The 21,392-nt window shown below is 41.6% G+C and overlaps 1 protein-coding gene across 2 annotated transcripts in view; it reads right to left on the bottom strand.

The window, feature by feature from the left end:
* The window catches only part of Chn1 (chimerin 1), a 156,259-nt gene that overhangs the window by 45,436 nt on the left and 89,431 nt on the right, over positions 1–21,392 (bottom strand). For both annotated transcript variants that reach the window (XM_051166127.1, XM_051166128.1), the window contains exon 7: positions 4,962–5,039. In XM_051166127.1, coding sequence (XP_051022084.1) covers positions 4,962–5,039 — 78 coding nt within the window. The remainder of the gene's footprint in view (positions 1–4,961; positions 5,040–21,392) is intronic.

Below are 21,392 nucleotides of genomic sequence, written 5' to 3'. Positions count from 1 at the left end.
TACCACATATGGCAAGGAGGGAAAGAAGGATGGAATGAGAGAGAAAACGGCAAGTTGTTTAGTGGGCACAGCACAAGGGAGCGGAGGCACAATCACTTAACATACCACTGCTTCGCATCAAAAGAAACAAGACAAAACTCCTCTCAGACATGAATCAAATGAGGGAGCAAAGGGCCCAGACCTGGGTCCAGGAGGGAGAGGAGTGTGGCCACTGCTGCCCTCTGGGTACCAAGCAGTGGACGCTCCTGCTGGCCAGGTGCCTAGTATTTCTTCACTTAGGAGGTCACTAACTTTATTATGTAAGGCTCCTGGTTTGGCGCTATTTGAATTATCTCACAGTTTACATTTTTGGGATTCACTGCCTACATCTCCTCTTGGGAACATTAAATCTATCAGTACCTGACATCTTCCATCGACATGCAGAAGGCAAGTAGCACCTGAACTAGAACCAACCACTTACCACTTTAACGCCACCTTAAGGAATAGGCCAGTCACATCGGAAAGTATATATTCACTACAGTTTCTCTGTATAGTCCTAGGGACTGAGTCCTGGGTCTTTCATACACTGAGCAATACTCTATCACTGAGCTACCCCCTAGCTTTATAACTGCTAACATGTTTTTCTTTAAGTATTTAAATTGTCTGTGTAATCATGTTCTTATTATTTTATCATGTCTATTTTTTATTTTTATGTTATACAACTTTTTTAATTGAGCAACTAACTAGACAAAACGTTTCATAGTTCAAACTGGAGGGAATAAAAAATGAAAAGGAATTCATTGTTCTCTGGTACTGAAAAACTCAAGTACTCTTATGCAAACCCCACACTGCCCAGGAGCCGAGTGGGAGCCCCCAGGATGATGCAAGGTTCTCCACCTCACTGATCTCTAAGGCTAGGAGGAAGGCCACAATTCAGTCACTCTTTTGTATAAATGAATTAACTGATATAAATCTGAAAAAATACCCAGTCAGAGATAAGATGCCATAATAAAAGAAGTGGCTACCACATGCCAACATAGACCAGGAACTTAAGTTTTCTGCCATAGAAAGAGAGGCTTAGAGATTAAGCATTCAAGCCAATTAGGCAACAGTACACAGCACAGAAAACGCCCGAGGACAAAGGCTGAGTCTGAGTCCTTCTCAGAACCTCTGCAAGTAGGACGCAATGACTGTGGAGGGTGGGGGTAGCTATGGCTGTGGAGGGTGGGGGTAGCTATGGTTGTGGAGGGTGGGGGTAGCTATGGCTGTGGAGGGTGGGGGTAGCTATGGCTGAGGAGGGTGGGGGTAGCTACGGTTGTGGAGGGTGGGGGTAGCTACAGCTGAGGAGGGTGGAGGTAGCTACGGCTGAGGAGGGTGGGGGTAGCTATGGCTGTGGAGGGTGGGGGTAGCTATGGCTGAGGAGGGTGGGGGTAGCTATGGCTGAGGAGGGTGGGGGTAGCTATGGCTGTGAAGGGTGGGGGGTAGCTATGGCTGAGGAGGGGGGGGGTAGCTATGGCTGTGGAGGGTGGGGGGTAGCTATGGCTGAGGAGGGTGGGGTAGCTATGGCTGTGAAGGGTGGGGGTAACTATGGCTGAGGAGGGTGGGGGTAGCTATGGCTGAGGAGGGTGGGGGTAGCTATGGTTGTGGAGGGTGGGGGTAGCTATGGCTGTGGAGGGTGGGGGTAGCTATGGCTGAGGAGGGTGGGGGTAGCTACAGTTGTGGAGGGTGGGGGTAGCTATGGCTGAGGAGGGTGGGGGTAGCTGGCTGCTTCTGTTTTGCTTTTGACATATTTTTATTTTGATTTTCTCTATTAAGATAGATTAATTCTCTTTAAGAATTTTAAAAATTTTGTTTCATTTAGTATGTTTCTAGGTGCACAGGTCCTATGTGTGGCATGCATGGGCAGTTAGTGCTCTCCTTCCACTATGGAGGTCCCAGAGACAAATCCTCCAGCCAGGAGCCAATGAAGTTCTTTCACCTACAGAGCCATCCCATCTGCTCAGAACAGAGTAACTCTTAAAGTAAGTTGACTAGTTACAAGCACATACAATTTTTACATTAGTTAAAATGAAGTTTATACACACACAGAAACATCACATGATGCCTAATATGTGCACATTTATGTGTCAGTTATAAATAAAAACTCAAAATTACAGGGTTCTATGTGATGTTATCACACATTTATACATGTCTAAAACTCAGGTCATGACAAGCATGTCTCCAGCAACATTTATTTACTTTTTGGTAAAAGCATCCAGAATCTCTTCCTCTAGCTCTTTTGGAATTATGCTCAAATTTATACTGACATCTTACCAAGCTTTCTACAAAATGTGGTGTATATTTATTTCTACAATGATAACCTTCCTGAGATGTCATGTAGACTTTCTATGATATAAGTAACCACAGAGTGGAGGGGAGGGAAAGAGGAGGGAGAAGGAGGGGGGATATTATGTAAGAGCAGAACCCCTTTTTATTTTTTCCCACAAATCCCCAGTCACAGGGTCCAGCTGCTCTGAATGGCCTCCTGACTGCTTTCCCCAAAGGTAACCGGTGCTCATGGATGCCCCTAAAATAAGACCTGACAGCTATGCACGCCTCCGGGCACCATTACATAACAGGCAGCTCAGGAGGCAGGAGAGAAAGGCACACTGCAAGGAAGCTTTGGTGAGGGGCCCGAGGTTACTCCAGACACACTGTACTGAAAGGAAGGCAGGTCACATGATGACAATCATGGAAACACTCCAGTTTTCCCACAGCAGACCTGACTGCACATGTGTACTAGAGGCAGTGCCCTTCTGAGCCAGCTTCTGTGTGGGAGTGAACTCCCACTGGGGGCTGGAATTCTTTCAGGGATATTCTCTGAAGTCAAGTATGATCCTTTCTTTTTTTCTCCCCCTGCCTCTTTTTTTTTGAAAATGTTACTGCACAGGCACATTTTAAAAATAACAGAGTTATTTTTAACAGGAAGAGTCAAACTCTGAGACTTCTGACCTTAGTAGTGATTCTAAAACATATGTAGAATGTTGCCCTTCTTGCCATGGACAGTGTTAAAGAACAGGCCTTAGCTGAGTTTCATCTGCTAGCTCTAGAGAAAGAAAACATAGCCCATGTTTTATGTGCTTAAAACAAAATAAATCGGAAGAGAAAAAAAATCCAAAATAAACAAACCCAGTGAGCTAGGGCTCACTGGTGCACGGTCCTGGGTTCAGTCCCCAGCTCTGGGCGGGGAGGTTCTCTACGGCAATCTAGGTGGCAAGGGTCACAGGTGATCACATAGTCAGTATTTTCTGGATGCACAGGATTGACTTCTTACAAAGCTATATGAAAGGAAATCGAAGATATAATCTGCAGGAGAGGGGAAAGTATATGCTTGTTCATGCAGATTCTTCAACAGACCCGCTTACTTCCCACCAACACTGACAAGAAGCAGGAGCCGAGCCTGACGCGGGGCTGCAAGGACAAGCTCACAGGCCTGTTCTGCGTGTGAACCAGACTGCGCTCTGGGGATGCGCTGGAAGGCCTGGGATTCTAGAGCACAGAGCATGCAGATGAGTCTTTCTTACAAACATACTAGCCATTTTGGGGGCATGTTCCTGATCTTGTAAGATCAGGTTGTAAATCACCAAAACCCCACAGCCTGCAAGTATTTGCTTGTTTGTTTGTTTATTTGTTTATTTATGGTTTATAAGTGTACTATGTGGCTAAGACTGAGTGTACACATTTCCTGTCAAGTTTTAAATTGCTGAACTGTCTGAATTCCATTTTAAAGTAAAAATATTGGTTGAAATGTAAGGTTCACAATGTTAACCCCAAATGGTATGAAGACTACACTCTATTCCTCACTACAGAAAATGCGGAGGACACCGGCATTTATGTTTGTTTTGTTGTTGTTTTATTTTTTAACATGAATAAAGTAAATGTTGGTGTTAAAAATCAAGACGGTTTATAAATCTGGAATGAAGTCACCTAGTAGAGAGCCTGGTGCATTCTACATGCCAAATAAATGTTAAATAAATTAACAGATGAAGACCAAAATTTTCCAGTTCCAATACTCTTTTTTTTTTTTTTTTTGCAACCAAACACTCTTGTTTTAACATCAGCGTTAATGATGCTCTGCCTAAATGGAATAGTCTTGAGTTTTAGACAACTTTCAACTATTAGGAAGTTACCATAGAAATGCTGGCTCATCTGCCTGCTAAGTGAAGTTGGGTCTCTCTGCATATGACTTCATGTTGCATACCCTCTGAGTTAGAATGCAAAGGGTGCAATTTCAAGGCCTTATCCCATGCAGTAAGTACAGGCAAGGTCCAGATACATCTCAGGCCAACACACATATCATTTTCATAAAAGAAGATTCAGGTACACTGCATCGAACATGTTACAGCAGTAATTAAAGACAACATGTGCAAGGTAAAAGGCAGCCCTGAGAGAGGGAAGGGAGGCTGCCGGTCACGGCCTCTGTGGTCCCAGGGCAGCAAGCTTCCTTTTATTATGGTCAATTCATTAAGGGAAGGAGGAGAAAAGACAGAAACTACGGGAAATGCACACCATCTGCTCACTCCAGACGCAACTGCACATGCCTGCTACAGCAAAGCCTTTGACCAGAACCAAACGATAAGACCTAATCCCTCCTGAAACTGACAACAAAGGTATTTAGATAAATTGCAACATATATTTATATGCAAGACCAAAATCATGATTAGGGGACCTTTAGAATATCAGTCAACACTTACCAGTGTGTACACAGTCATTAAAGAGAATATTAGCACAGCATCTGAGAAATGGGGCTGGATTTCTATGAGCTTTATTCAGCTCTTCCTTAAATAAAATTGGGATTTTAAAATCTTCTTTCCTTAAATAGCAAGAACATTTCAGTCAAATCACCCTAATTTTTCAAAGGCATCCGAAGATGAGCCTTTAACATTGCACATTCAAAGTACTGAGTGTTCCTTATGAGAAAAGGCCAAGAAAAATACTCTTACCTTGAAATTGTGAACCTTTTCATATTTTGGAATTTGTTCATTTTCTTTCAGAGTTGCTCTTCTAACAAGTGATGTCAACTGCGAATAAGCAAAGAGTTTCAGAGGTTGCCAGATTGTCACAGACGACTTTTGAGAACCCAGTTTCATTCCCAAGGCTGCTATCAATAAATCTTGCTGACGACCCTCCTGTTTGGATTTGTGAACTGTAGCTCTATTAGTTTTCCTCCCCGACCAAGACTCTTTGGATGGCATTTTGGAATTCAAAGGAATGAAGAAAAAAAAAAACAGGAAAAAACAAAAACCCTTGTATCAGCCTGCGACTGTCGGTGAACTCTACTCAGCTAACACACGAGCATGCTGCAGGCAGCTCGGAGTCCTAACCTAGAGAGCCGTGGCCACGCCGTGCCAGCACAGGGAGGTGCGGGAGGGTGATGAAGCACTTCTTCACAAGGCCGATTAACACGAATTCTCTCTTCCTTTTATAACAGGGCTCTATAATTAAGCTTCTGGAAACTTAAGAGTCTGGAGAGGAAATCGGTCTGTGCTAACACACAAAACATGCAGCGTTTCTCTTTGGGAGTCCTTTTAAAAAGCCAGACAGCTGTGACAAATGATACATTGCTGAAAGCTTTCGTCTCTGCTCACTACATCAATGTCCATTCCGAATGAGAGATGCCTACATACAGCCTGCAGTCAGTCGCTAGCAACAGACACATGGCGGCGAACTGACTTGCAGGAGGGGCGAAGAGGGAGGGGCTTGCAGGGGGAAGCACGGCTGGACTGGCCACCGTAAGAGAGGAGACAACCAATGAAAACCCAGTAACAGTATTTAAGTACCATGTTCCTCAACTCACTGCTTCCCCCTCCTCTCATGCAAGATTGTTCTTGCTGGCTCAAGGAAAGAGGGGGAAACTGTGTAGGAAGGTAATGAGCAATGAATGAGTCATGCATTAGAGGCAGAAGAAAATTAGCACACAGCACTAGGTTTTTATTTAAGAGCAAAACCAACCAAACAACTAAACAAAACTACTGCCAGGTGAATTGTGAAGGACAGTGCACATCTGTGCATCACGTGAGGCACGAGCTGCTCCAATGAGGTGAGCTCAGGTCTCTTGTTTGTGCATGGTGATGAGCTGATTAAGTAAAATCCAGTTTTATTAAAAAAGAACAAAAATGGTTCTATGTTTTGATGAAGAAGACAAGGAATTTAAATGTCGAATTTTTACCCAGAAAAACTTCATGCATGTAGCACTGCTGATATCCTCTAGTGGGCAGCTTTGTCTACATTGCATGTATTTGGTTGTAGACCTACACTTTATAGACAACACCAAGTCACACATGGTGGCGCACGCCTTTAATCCCAGCACTCGGGAGGCAGAGGCAGGCAGATCGCTGTGAGTTCAAGGCCAGCCTGGTTTACAAAGAGAATCCAGGACAGCCAAGGCTACACAGAGAAACCCTGTCTCAAAAAGCCAAAAAGAAAAAAAAGAAAAAAAAAGAAAAAGATAACACCAATATGCTAGTTTTCTAGTCTCAGTACTTTCGGTTCAGAGTTTGAGGCTGGAGGAAGAGAGCTAAAAATAATCCCTCCATTGCACAGACCCCAGATGCTGTGTGGCTGTGCTTACCAGACCCAGGTATGTTTGTCTGCAGCTGTAGAAGAGGGGCCACTAGCTGAGTGACTCAAAGCAATGACTACAGTTCCCTAAAGGGCTATGAGAAACTCAGGATCCCCCACCCACAACCCCAGACAGGATCTCAAATGTATCCCTGGCTGTTCTGGAACTCGCTATTTAGATTAGGCTGACCTCAGATGCACTGAGGTCCGCCTGCCTCTGCCTCCCGCATGCTGGGATTCAAGGCGTGCGCCACCATGCCCGGCTTCAGGCTTTTCCATTTGGGTTTTCTAATCTTGTCTTATCTGCTTCCTTGTGTTTTCTATATAGTTAATCTCGTGGTTTTAATGCTACACTGCATTTAAGGAATCTAAAAGTCTGTATATAAGTAAATCGGGGTAGGAGATTGTAGCTCAGCTATAGAGGCACGTGTCTAGAATGTGCAATGACTTAGGTTTGAGCTCTAAACCAAAGTCAAACCAAGCCAGAAGTTCAGTCAGCTGACTACTATACACACATCTCAGATTTCACAAAATATAGGCGGTATTCCAATGAAAATGCTAATTTAATTAAGATATGAGGCATCTTTACATGAAGACATTGGCCATTACAAGGTTGGAAGGGGGCTGGAAAATGGGAGGGAAAAGAGACAGACTTTAGCAAGGAGTAAATATTATTTGCAACACTGCTTAATGTTTCCCATGGCCGTCACAACCATCCAAGCAGTATGTAACAATGACAATCACATCACCAGATGAAGAAACTAGTGACTTGTTCAAGGTGATACAGCAGGAAAGTTTGAATCTGAATCCCCATCTTGAATTGCCGAAGTTCCTTCTATGAGCAGGTGGTAAAACTCAGGGTGGTGTGCGTGGGTGCATGGGTGCGCGCACGCGTGCGTGCGTGCGTGCGTGTTTCTGATATCTGAAGGGAGTTCAAACTGGTATTACACATGGCCTGTTACACCTATTCTTGGTGGAAGTACCAACCACAGTTGACTTTTACTTCGAGGAAGTCTTTGGCCTGTCTTCAGATCTGACTGTCCATCCCTGACACCAACTGGTTATTTCTGTGGGTTTATCTAAACCACCAATTGCTCTGTTAAAGGAATGGAAAACGGCAGACTCCCAACCCTGCATGTTTTCTCCCTGTGTCCACACTACAGCACAGAGAAGAGGACTACAGCAATGGGGAGGAGTGAGAGGGGCAAGAGCCGTGTGAGCGCTGTGTGCCCTTAAAAAGGACACGTTCATTGCTGTAAAATGAAAGCGTCCCAGCAACCCCATCACCCTGTTATTTGTTCTATATGGACACTGGACCTGTGCTGAGCTGGCCTCTTATTCTCACCAAGCTCAGTGCTGAGCCACATAAAAGTGCTAACTTTAAGTCCATCACTAATTGGCTGTGGAATGTCATGGGTCAAGGTAGTAATTCATTTCACTTTTGTTTCCTTACACATGAAAGTTGGGTTTAAGTATGCAACAATATAGCACTAGCAAGAGTGAGATGAGATGAGGTGTGAGAATTAGGCATATTTTGAACTTAGCAAGTAATCAGTAAGTAGGAAGTTTTCCCTTCTTCCCTTGCATTCAAGGCTCTCTCCTGCTGAGACTAGGCCCAGTATTCTCTGTGACTACGGCATGAAGTAAAAACCCAAAGCCACTGTCTTATACTATGTGAACTTCAGGACGCACTGGAAGTCAGTGGTCCTTAATCTGTGGGCCATGACTGCACAGGGGTCAGATCTCCTTCCTATCAGCTGTTTACATTAGGATTCATAACATTAGCAAACTTACAATTAGGAGGTGGCAATGGAATAATTTTTGAGACAGGGTTTCTCTGTGTAGTCTTTGCTGTCCTGGACAAGCTTTTGTAGACCAGGCTGGCTTCAACCTCACAGCGATCTGCCGGCTTCTACCTCTCAAGTGCTGGGATTATAGGCATGTGCCACCGTGCCCAGCACAATGAAATGATTTTATGGCTGCGGGGCACCACAACATGAGGAACTATATTAAAGGATCACAGCATTGGGAAGGTTGAGAACCACTGCTGTAAGCCATAGAATTTTCTAATTTTAACCTAAGACTGATGTGACAATTTTCAATTGTGAAAATCCCTGCTCCAACAGTAATGTCATCAAGGCCTGCTTAAAGGAACAAGCACCTTAACACATTGTTCACACTGTCCTTGCTCACTCTCTGCTGCTGTGACAAAGACAGTGTGAGAGGACAGGGTTTATCTGGCTTACACATCCCTTTCTGATCACAAGCCGTTACTGAGGGTAGCCAGGCAGGAACCTGGAGGCAGGACCAGATGCAAAGACCGTGGAGGAGCACTGCTTCTGGCTTGTTCTCCACGGCTTGCTCAGATTGCTTATTTATATAGCCCAGGGCCACCTGCTCAGGGGCAGCACTGCCCACAATGATCTGGACACTCCTGCATCACTTTATTATTCAAGACAATGCCCCACAGATTTGCCTAACGGGCAGTGTGATGAAGGCATTCTCTCCCCTGAGGTTCTCTTTCCTAAACTCTAGTTTGCATCAACTGGAAACAACAGCAACAAAACACAAACCAACTAGCACACACACCAAATACAAATGACTGATTATATTTCTTTTCCCACAACTATCAGTTTTAAAAATAGGACTGAAACGTAAGCCTAAATCTCCAACTACTGAATGTCAGGACTCACTTGTGGTAAGGGCGTCCTCTTGAAATGCCTTTTCCTAGGGGACCTCACGCAACACGAGCCCTTTTCTGTAACATTTGGCTATATATACACAGGCCCGACACACATCTAATTTAGAATTCCATTCCCTGGGCACCGCACATCAGCATCCTAGCTGGTATGACCTGTGGCTTGGGGGATGGGGAAAATGGATTAACTTTTGAGTGATTAAGAATTGTGGACTCGGGCTGGAGAGATGGCTCAGCGGTTGAGAGCACTGACTGTTCTTCCAAAGGACCAGGGTTCAATTCCCAACACCCACGTGGCAGCTCGCAGCTGTCTATAACTTCAAGATCTGACACCTTCATACAGACATACATGCAGGCAAAACACCAATGCACATAAAATAAAAATAAATAAATTTAAAAAAAAGAATTGTGGACTCTACTTCAAGTGTAGTGAAATCTTGCAATTCCTACAGATTTTAAATACTGAGGAAAGTTATAACACAAAGATTTGTAGATTGAAGCAAATCTCACTCCAACATTAAGATAGTTCTTACCTTCATCCTCTGAATCACAATTTGTAGTCTAATTTTTCTCCATGAGTGCCAAGAGTAAGAGGAATCCCAAGGTACTAACAACAGCATGCACAAGTTAAATGTTTTACATGCATGATGTCATTTAGGTATCAAAGCAAGCAGTAAGTTAGATGTGCCAATTGTCATAGATGAAAAAACAAGTTCAGAAATTAAGTATCTTGCTGAAGGCCATATTGCTTTAAGATGTGAAAACACGGCTTGAAGCCAGGTCTCCAAGATTTCAAATTTTGTCTTTTTTCTTGACTGCCTTATCTCTCATAGTATCTATCTCTACCATGCACTCTGGAAAGGCTAGTACAAACCTTAGATGCAGAGCACATCATGTCACTAGGCACTTACTTAGGACTGTTGTGCGTGGATTGTGGTCTCTATCAGATTCAATGCCCACCCTAATTTCCAAGTGAACTTTAAGTCAAACATTACCGACTTCTGGTTTAGGATTTTTATTCTTTAAGCCATGTTCAAATTAATAAATGTTTATGTTTCCTAGGAAACTTACATTCTGCTGGGTTCTAAATGTCACTCCAGGAGTCAGGTCATAATTTCTAAGTCAGCCCTCATTACACAGGTCCTCAGCAGTAACGTAAATCGGTAAAAACGTCACCCAGAATCCAAACAGATAAAGGACATCATGTTTCCTCTTTCATAATGTCGGGTTAGCCAAGACGATGGCAGAGCAGGTGATGTGGGGCAGCAGTGGCGCTAGTACAGTGTATTCTATCTGGCTGTGGTAACAGGGGTCTGGAGACATAACATTCCACTTCCTTAAACACTGACCCACAAAGAAGGGTCCCCTCAGGAGTGTAATTCAGACATGATCACTACCACCTCATCGCCTGCCATAAACCCAGTGCAGTGACTCTACAATACTGCAGGTTTTACATCAAGATCATGATGTTTAAGAAGTAAATGTAGCTTCCTCTTAGGAACTTTCTGGGAAAAAAAAAAAAACCTTTTATATCACCCACAAAATTTTATTTTATGAAATTCCTTCCAGTTCAAAGAATCCTAATGAAAGCAGAGAAAATTTTAGTAACCTGTAACTTAGGTGCTCTCCTCCTTCTTTCACAGGCAGCCATTAGAGTCTTTGTTTGTATGTGTGGTGTCTCATGGAAATCAATGCTTAACAGGGTCAGAGGCATCTGGATGGGGCTTGCAAATGATCAGTATATTAAAAAGAGAAGGGACTGGAGAGATGGTTCAGCAGTTGAGAGCACTGGCTGCTCTCCCAGAGGACCCAGGTTCCATTGCCAGCACCCACATGGCAGCTCACAACCATCTGTAACTCCATTCCAGGGGATCCAGCACCCTCACACAGACATCCTGCCGGCAAATACAGTATGGGAATGAACATAAAATAATAAGTAAACCTTTAAAAAATTTAATAAGCCAGGCATGGAAGCTCATGCTTTTGTTTAAGGCCAGCCTGGTCTACACAACAAGTTCCAGGACAGCTAGGACTACACAGAGAAACCCTGTCTCAAACAAACAAACAAACAAACAAACAAACAAACAAAATTTTAATGAAAGACTATACAGAAACTCTGACTGAAATGGCAGGCCCTTATGAGGCAGAACAGATTAAAGAGGTGTTTTGTAGTTACCTAACAGCACCTACCCACTACTGTCCTCCTCTCCACAGGATGTTATGGGGGGGGGGGGGCAGTCTGAGCAGCTAAGAGCCAAAGCTAAACTGGTCAAATGAAGGTTATCTGTCCATGTGGGGCTAGTGCTTTACCATCTTTAACAGAAATGCCCTTCCCAGCAGAGGCTGGTGAACAGGGATGAGCATGCAGAGGCACAGGTGACCTTCCTCAACAAACTGGAATGTACCCAAGCATCTTTAATGCAAAGTTGCTTTCAATCACCACTCTAGGAAACTGCTGTTCTAGGAGGACAGGTGGGATGTACCGTTGGGTTTATAAAGGACATCAGAATAGGCCTGGGTGCATGAAGGAGTCCTTAGAAAATTTCTTCTGCCCCAACCATGTTTCATACCAAGGAGTAACCTATAAGACAGAAATCCTATTCTAGTCTTATTCACAATAATTTAAATTACTGTATTTTGTTAATGTACTCGCCCACAAAAAAACAAACAAACAAACAAAAAAAAACCCAGGTTCAGCTTTTATACTGCCCCACAGCAGGGCTCTTTCCCAGAACTTAAGAACTTTTGTTACATAGGTGTTTCCATTCTGCTCTCACATTCCTGTTTTCAGAAGGGGTATCAGTTGATGTTAAGGCATTTGCTTAGAAGCAGAAAATCAAAGCAGCCGCGATGGAAATGCGCGCCTCATGATTCATACCCTACCTCTGTCTTCCTGCTGTGCTTCACTGAGAGCCGGGACAGGGCTGAGGCTGAACTGGAAGTGAGGCTTGGTGTGCCGAGGAGAACCAAAAACAGAAATAGGCACCACTGAAAATAACCATCCCAGGCTGAGTTCTAAGCTTGACAGCTGACTGACAGCATATGGAGTAAGATGGCCAGTGTTTGCTGCTGTGACAGAAGGAATCACCTTAAAAGGAAGAAAGGGTTACTCTGGCTCTCTGTCTTTGAGGCACCATCTCAGAGTCATTTATTTCTATGGCTTTGTGCTTGTGGCAGCAGAAGTCAGTCTACCTCATGGCAGTCTCGAAGGGGCAGAGGTCCCACCACGCCATCACGGCGCACTCCTACAGACCTGGCTTCCGTTAGCCTCATCTCCTAAAGGTCCCACTTCTTCCCAACACTGTCGTGACTGTGGGCCACGTTTTCAACACATGGGGCTATGGGGGGGTATTCTAGTCAAAACTAAAGCAGATAACCTTGGCAAGTAACTCCTGGCACTTAAAAGCCTTTTGTAAAAAACAAAACGAAGCAAAGCAAAACAAAACCCTGATCTTGTCTATGGCAGCCATAGTGACATGTTGGTCTGCTTAGTCAATGCAGCCCTTGCTTAGGTATCAGTTTTAGGGAAAGGAGTACTAAGCAGGGAATCCTTTTTGTTTTTACTTTTATTTATTTTGGTTTCTTTTATGATAACAAAACTATTCTCCAAACTAATCAATTAAAAAGTAGTCAGGGAATCAATTAAGAAGCCACCTTTAGAAATGTGTAAACTTTCCACTGGCCCCACCAAACAGACACTGTAATGTAGGGGGCAGAGCCGTTCCAGTTGCTTGCATGAATAGCCAAGTCTGAACAGAGAGTTCAGAGTGGCCAATGTAGAAATTATATAAATTAAGGTGCATTTTTATTTTTAAAAAGAATGTAACAGTAAGTAAAGACTTGGGATAGCCTGAGAAATTATATTTTATATACTCACAAATTCATTAAAGAGAATACTGAAGTATGCAGCACACACAGCATTCATGAATTACATTTAATCACAAGCATTTCACTGAGTATTATATGCTGTGGTTTCACCAATAAAATTGGTGAATACCAGAGAATAGGGTCACATCCTATCTTCACAAAGGCCATAAATATGTATTTTAAGAATTAACTACAATTGGAGTACATATTAGTAGAATATAGGTATTTTAACTCCTCGACCACATTTTCTAAGAAAGGCTGAGTTTGTCCAGTAATCTGTTTATAGCCCCTTTCCATGCTGGTCCATAGTCTCCTGGGATTTCTCAGGCAGGTCACTTTCCATCCCTCCCTTCCAGACCACTGTTTCCTTCCATGGTGACTGCGACTTCAAGCTCTCAAAGTGCAAACACAAGGTACAGTTTATGATCACTTCATACAATCCTTTTAGCATAAATTAAGTAGATGAGGGGCTGCATCTTATTCACTCTCCTCCTCAGTCAGCCTAACCACTTTTCCATCAAGAGTTAAACTCATCTTTCAAGTAAGTAGAACAGTGTTATATACAATTAAGTGTGGCTCTGCGTCATATAATGTGTAACTAGCCTCAGATCAACTTATATGTGACCTAGGCTCTTAGGAAAGAGACACTATAAGAGATCTTAGGTGAGTCTCTAAGAGGGACTGCAGCTAAATCTGTTTCTTTTCCATAAAGCAGGAGTGATGAAGAGTACCTCGTCTGGGAGAGATGCTGGGAGGCTGAAGTGAGATGCGCACTGTGCACAGAACGCAGGCAAAGCATGTATGCTCGGGACCGAGCGTGCATCAAGCAGCTAAAGCTCTGAGACAAGATGGGATAACGTTGCAGTGTTGCCACCACCAGTGCTGCCCTCATCACTCTAAAGCAGTGCTTAGGAAAAGGAAGTAAAAATAAATGGGGCAAGAAAACAATTCAGCCTCCTGTCTGTATATGGTTGAAATATATTTAATATAAAAAAATATCCAAAGCCGGGCGTGGTGGCGCACGCCTTTAATCCCAGCACTCGGGAGGCAGAGGCAGGCGGATCGCTGTGAGTTCAAGGCCAGCCTGGTCTACAAAGTGAGTCCAGGATGGCCAAGGCTACAGAGAAACCCTGTCTCGAAAAGCCAAAAAAAAAAAAAAAAATCCAAAAGTGTACTTAAAAAATAGCTATTAGTAAAATCCAATGGCTAGCCAGGAATATAAGAAAGAAAGGCTTTAAAAACAGTTTCCTCATTGACAGTCAACATGGCTGCAAAACAATGAACGAGAAACATGTTGGAGAGAAATCTGTGATTAACAGAAGTATCTTAGCAACACTGCTGACCAAAGGAGACAGTGAAATGAAAATATCTGTAGCACTGACGGAGCATCAACTACCTGAAACAAGGGGGTGGTACATTCCTGAGCGGCAGGTCTCATTTCTAACGACTGTTTATAGGACCAAAAACAACTACCTTTTGGAAGAACATTAGCAATAACAGAAAATTCCTCCATGAGTAAAACCTGTGAGGATGAGTCTTAAGATAAGATTAGGAGCAAAGAGAATATGGTCCTACCTACCCTTAGTAAGCACAGTTCCAAGTTTGATCATTTTTAATTCTACAAACTCCAACCCTCAACTCATTCTGAGATGAGATTATTTATCATTTTCAGAAGCAAAGAAGACACCGAAACAAGGGTGGGGAGCTGGAGAATTTAAGTGGATGCACTTACTACATTTTCACTGTCAAAATACCTAACTGTGCTATCGGTTGAATGTTATAAATGTTGATGTGCTTTACATCATAGCTAAAATTCCATTGTTAATATCAGAATTAATCTCACTGGAAAAGCCCATCATATAGTGGAAAGACGTCGCATTCTCATTTGAGAACCAATACAAAACAATGAACTCAAAGCACGGAGGAGAGAAAACGTGTGATAACGGTATCTTAGCAATGGAGCTGTTCTCGGTTTTTATAAAAGCCAGGTCCTTGAGATATTGAGCATTATATTAAACCAAAGGTACTCTTTCTTTCTTTTTTTTAACAACTATTTTTTAAAATTTATTTACTTTTATTTTATGCGCATTGGTGTTTTGCCTGCATGTATATCTCCGTGAGACTGTTAGATCTTTAGAGTCATTGACAGTTGTGAGCTACCATGAGGGTGCTGGGATTTGAACCCTGTTCCTGTGGAAGAGAAGTCAGTGCCCCTAAGAGCTGAGTCATCTCTCCAGCCAAAGATACCGCTTCTACTGAGTACTAGTGTCTGTCAGTACTCATCAGCACTGTAGAGAGTGAAGTCACTGTGCACGTAGCCTAGTCACCCCAACAAGAAACGCTGCTTCAAACCCTCTGGCTCAGACACCCAACCACTGTACCCTGGTATTCCAGTGTCTCTACTCTCACAGACTGTAATGGGTTAGCTATAGAAAACAGAGACTTCACGTTGGCCGTCTGTCATGCCTCCGCATCGAAAGGCCACATTAGTGTGCCTTTGGTTACATTACGTTCGAATGCTTGGTTTTAAAAGTTGCTGTTTGAGTTGTTGATAAATTCTACAAAAACAAACCACGAAATGAAGTTTGGCATGGGATTCGGCAGAATTACCAACAATTTCTGAAATGGCCCTAAATGCAAGTATCCCCGTTCTGGACTATGGATTTGTGGGAGGCAGCATTCTTGGCACTAACAATCAAAAGCAAAATACAAATCACTCCGGAAGTGCTAAAGACGGTCTAAATCCTTTTGCATTAAGCATTCAGCCAAGATTTATGTAAAAATGAAGCACATTCATTTTATTAGGCAAGCTTGCTTTAGTCTTTAAGAAGTAGTAAAATTATATGCATACCATAAATTATTTTGAAATTAATTTCTCTATGACTTATCAGAAATATTTGATTTTGAAGTTATTAATATACTTATATGCCAAGGGTAATATAAAAAGTTAGTAAAATGTGGTCATGTTAGAAAAGTTTAAGTTCTGATCCTGAAAATAAATGAAGTAAGCCTTCCACTTGGGGTAAACAAGTCACTAATAAATGGAAATCCTGAACGTGAGAGATTCTTGCTACTCAGCAGGCTTTTCTGAGGAGATGAATGATGGTATCAACAATGTGCTTTCTGATACTATATATCTATATAAACTGTGTGAACACTTGTAAGAAGAATGTAACTCAGCGAGCCAGTCAGCATCTTCCGAATGACTAATATGTGTTCAAGAATCATGCATAGTGGGCAGAGCCACTCAAAGCTCAAAACACACTAAGACGTTCCAGTACAACTAAGAACAGCACTGATAGGGTTCCATAGTCCATTTGGAAACAAAGTTATTATGGTATTGTATCAAGGAGAATCATCCACAGCTATCTGAAAGAGCTACTAAAACTCCCCTATTCAACTGCACATAGGCCAGATTTTCTTATTATTATTCCAACCAAACTTCAATGTGCCACCACAGACTGAATGCAAACTGTTTCTGAGAACCCCTTTCCCCTTAGTACTACAGTAGAGTCTGCAGAGGTTTACAGAAATGTAAAGCAACAGCATTCTTTTTGTTTGCCTGTGTTCTGGGACAGGGATTTACTCTGTAGCCCACATAGACCTAGAACTCACAATATAGCATAGGATGGCCTCATACTTAGTGGAATCCTCCTGCCTCAAACTCTGGGCAGGTGTATACTACCATGATTAACTTCATAATGCCATTTTCTTTTTATTTTTTAAAAAGACTTTATTTATTTATTTATTTATTTATTTATTTATTTATTTATTTATTTATTATAACAGTGCTCTGCCTACATAACAGAAGGGGGCATTAAATCACATTATAGATGGTTGTGAGCCACCATATGACTGGGACTTGAACTCAGGACCTCTGGAAGAGCAATCAGTGCTCTTAACCTCTGATCTATCTCTCCAGCCCCATAATGCCATTTTCTAAAGGTTTCTGTTTAATCAAATATATTATAATACTAATACTAACAATAATGTTATCATGTTACCAGGTAGTTTTATTATTTCCTTGAAAGAAGTATGTTAAAACCTGTTTTAGTTCCCACCATTATATCAACAGAAAGCACCCATATAAGCAAAATCCCTTAATAGTTTTCAATAATTTAAAAATTAGATCTGAGTCCAAGAAATTAGAGAGCCACAGACTCAGCATTTTCTGTGCAACGCAACTGCAACATGTGCACACAAAGAGGTAAACACATTCACAATGATGATTCCATGTAAACCTACTGTGACATTTCTGCAAGCTTCTCCTTTACATAGGCTTGTAGTGAGAACGCTGCTCTGACACTTGGTTGAGTCTGTTTGCCACCGTACATTGCAGAACCAGGAACACTGTATTTTAAAGGTGCACTTCTTGTTGTGGTTACTACTGCATTTCTCCAGCACTAGCATTAGTAATATAGCGTCTTTATAAAATGCCAATCCTTATTGTTACAGGCCTCCTTAGTTCCAAGAAATAGCATGGGAAGGGACACGGTGTCACGACGTGTTACAGATAGAGAGGGCCTTCTGTTTCTGCTCCCTTCCGCGTGTGCGTCATAACAAACTTCTGCAGTGAGTTCTCTATCACCTTCAGAGGACTGACTTGAAAAGTACTCCAACTGGCTTGGAAATCATGTTTATGTAGGAAGTGACAGTCAACTGGTCTTTTGTCACTTTCAAAGAGCTATGTGAGCATCAATCTTGGCAATGAAATACTTGTTAGCACTTTGAAATTTGAAATGTTGGAAATCTGAGGTTGTGTACTTGAATTTAAGACAAATGTCAAAAAAGTGAAGATGTGAGGACTAACCTTAAATATAATAATTGTGCTATGTTTTATATTATTAGTGTGAATACATGCTTAGTTATCAATAGTAATAATACAAAAATAAGTCATTATTACATAGTTCAATTATTAAATATCCAAAACAAATTTACCAACTTCATTCTAAGTACATTATTATTGGATAGTCATATGTTAAATTATTATAAAATTTGTATATTTACTACTTTTGTATCAATCTTTTATTATATATTTAGGGTTTTTGTTCTTATGAAACAAGACTTGAAATTTATATATTTCATTTTTCCCCTCTCTGAATTTGAATCTTTCTGTGATTTAAAGAAGGGAGGATAGTATTTTTCACAAGTGACAATTAGAGAATAAGGCTACATTATAGGAGAGGATGTTTTGTTTTAAAATATAAAACCTAATACAAAATTATACAGGAATAGATTTTCTTGTTGTACACAATGGATTCTTTATTCTCTTGACATTAGAAATTATTGTAAAAGCTGAGAAGAGAGCTGTGGTTCTGGAGTGGCATGTCCAGTAGGTGAAGGGCCCATCTGATTGTTCTCTGGTGGCCTAACTTCTCCTTTTTGAGTAATTCAATAACTTAAGGGATAGAAACCCACTTAAATATTAGCAGGGTCCAGTGTTCAAGCTCTGGCTCAAAAAAACATTATTATTTCTAGCTGTTTAACATAGATAGCTATCCTTTGTGAGTTCATTCTGAAAATAAAGGCGGTGTCATTGAGGTGAGGCGAGAATGCTCTGATAACTGGTCACTAACAGACCGAACTGTTAGTATAAACCATCCCAAAAGGCTGTTATCAAGACTGCAGGAGAAAATCTGAAGAAGACACTTCACAGGGTTCCAACCCACAGAGTCTCTGCTTTTACTGTCAGAGCAACAATCTTTAGAATATATGCTATTGAGCCAGAAGATACCTACAATTTCCTAAGGCCAATGGAACTAAATCATGTGGCAATTTCAAAAACAGACTCTCACGGGCACAGAAGCGAGCTGATAGTAGATCTATACATTTGCAGTCTGTTCTGCCCTTTAGAACAGGACGTTTCAGAAGTTAAGCATCCTAAACCTAAAAGACCCAAAACCAAACCTTTTAAGGGTTAACGGAACTCCTATGTAAAAATCATATAGCTACAAATGCTGTGAAGCTGGGTCCTTCATTCAGTGACTGAACTGCTGAGAGGGCAGTGTCATGCTTAAAGCAAGGCCATCGAAGTTAGAGACTAGGATTCAGACCTCTTCTTCCAAAGGATGGCCCATTTAAACCAACCAACCAACCAACCTGGTTGTTCTGTACATGGAGTGGGATGTTGGAAAAACAGATCACATAAGCTTTCGCTGAGAGGTTTCTACATAAGAAATAAGGTGAAATTTTGTGGGGAATTATGGATTGATTTTTCTTTTTGTTTTATTTTGGAAGGGGATTTTGTTGTTGTATTGGGTTTTTGTTTATTTTTAAAGAAAGAACTTAAAGTTGGGTGGGTAGGAAGGGGAAGAGGCTCTAGAGAGACTTGGAGAACAGAAGAATATAACCAAATATATTTAAATTCAAATTCTGTCTTAAATAATAAAAATATAATTAAAAAGAGAAAAATTCAAAAAGAGAAAAGAAAATATGTCAGAAAGCCTTTGGTCAAATCCTGTCCACCATTTCAAAGCTATGGCAAGAAGATACTGCAGAACTACAGAATTTCTTTCTTTCCCTCTTTCCCCCTCTTTCCCAGTGCGGGGGCTTTGTGAACGCTAAACAACTTCTTTACTGAGCTAATTTCCTAGCCCTCTTTTTGCTTGTTTGCGATTTATTTATTTATTATTATGTACACAGTGTTCAGCCTGCATGTATACCTGCACCCCAGAAGAGGGTATCAGATCGCATTACAGACGGTTGTGAGCCACCATGTGGTTGCTAGGAATTGAACTCAGCACCTTTGAGAGAGCAGTCAGTGCCTTTAACCTCTGAGCCATCTCTCCAGCCCCTCTTTTGGCTTTGTAACATAGGGTTTTTCCTAAGTTGTCCACGGTGGCCTTTCATTTACGGTCCTCTAGACTCAGTCACATCAATAGCTAGAATTACAGGGCTGTGCCACTAAGCCCAGCAGAACTTATTTTACGGATCATAACCCCAGATTAAATAATAAAGAGCCAATATCATTTAAGCATCCTGCTTAGAAAAAAAAACAATAAATTTACCTAAAAGTTTCGAATGAGTGACAAGATGCTGATCATGACATTGCATATATCTATTAGAAATGTCATGATGAAACCCATACATGTTGTATATATTATCTTCTTAACATGTTAATTTTGTATGTGCATGGCATGCATGACATACATATGCAAGTCAAAGGAAAACTTGCAGGAGTTGGTTCTTTCCTACCATATAGGTCTTGGGGGTTGATCTAAGGTTGTTAGGATTGGTAGCAAGTGCCTTTAACTGCTAACTCATCTTGCTGGCCCTGTTTAACATATGCTAATAAAAGTAAAGTGATTGAGCTACTCACCACTACCACATATGTGTTTTAGCATAGCATGGTAAGTGGGGGCACATAAACTTGACACATTTCTATTTTTTTGGCTGACGCTTATCTCTTTCCACCAATAGTCACAGTTCTCCAAGCCTTGTGAAACAATATCTCCAGGATGTTACCATAAACTATTAAAGGTCAAATAAACGGTCACAAAGGTGCCTAAATCTTGCTCACCAGAAGGCAGTTCTAGACCATGGAAGGACCTACTCTAATCAAGATACACTGAAATCAGTTATAAACATAAATACACAAAAGACTTAACCAATTTTGAAGAAATTATAACATGGGGCTGGGGGTGTAGCTCAGCTGTGAGGGTGCTTGCCTAGCCCACACGAGGTTGTGGGTTCAATCCCAAGGACCATAGGAACTGGTCAAGGTGGACGTGGATATAAAGTATTTTGAATATATTCATGCCTAGTACCTTCTCCCATCCCCTTCTGCTTCCCAGTGGCCCCTCTTTTACTATTATAGTGTTGTTTGTTTGTTTGGTGGGGTGCGGGTTCAATAAGGGTTGTGAATTCTTTTAAAAGTTCCTCATAGTTAATTTGTGAGCAACAAGGCCAGGTCAGTTTACAACTTTTTTGTGTGTCTTAAAATGCAAATTAGCCCTAAAGGTGCAGAGTAGACTTGTTTCCACACCTTAAATGGAAATTTTGTCAGTAATAATTTCCTCACCAAAGCCTAAAAGCTGTGAAATCCCAATTACAGGTGAATTTCCAATAGTATCTTTTCCAACCTTGTAGTCAGTAACCAAAGAGTTATTTTGTTTGTTCAATTGGCCTAGATTCAGAAATCTTCCTCAAACTGCAGCTGGCTTAGAAATTACAATTTGATATTCTTTTGGCTCATTTGATCTGTTCTCCCCAGTGACCTTCACTTATTCTCCTTTCTGTAGATCATAAA

This window comes from Acomys russatus, chromosome 24 (assembly GCF_903995435.1).
Source record: "Acomys russatus chromosome 24, mAcoRus1.1, whole genome shotgun sequence".
Classification (NCBI taxonomy): domain Eukaryota; kingdom Metazoa; phylum Chordata; class Mammalia; order Rodentia; family Muridae; genus Acomys; species Acomys russatus.
This window is presented reverse-complemented; position numbering and strand designations above follow the sequence as displayed.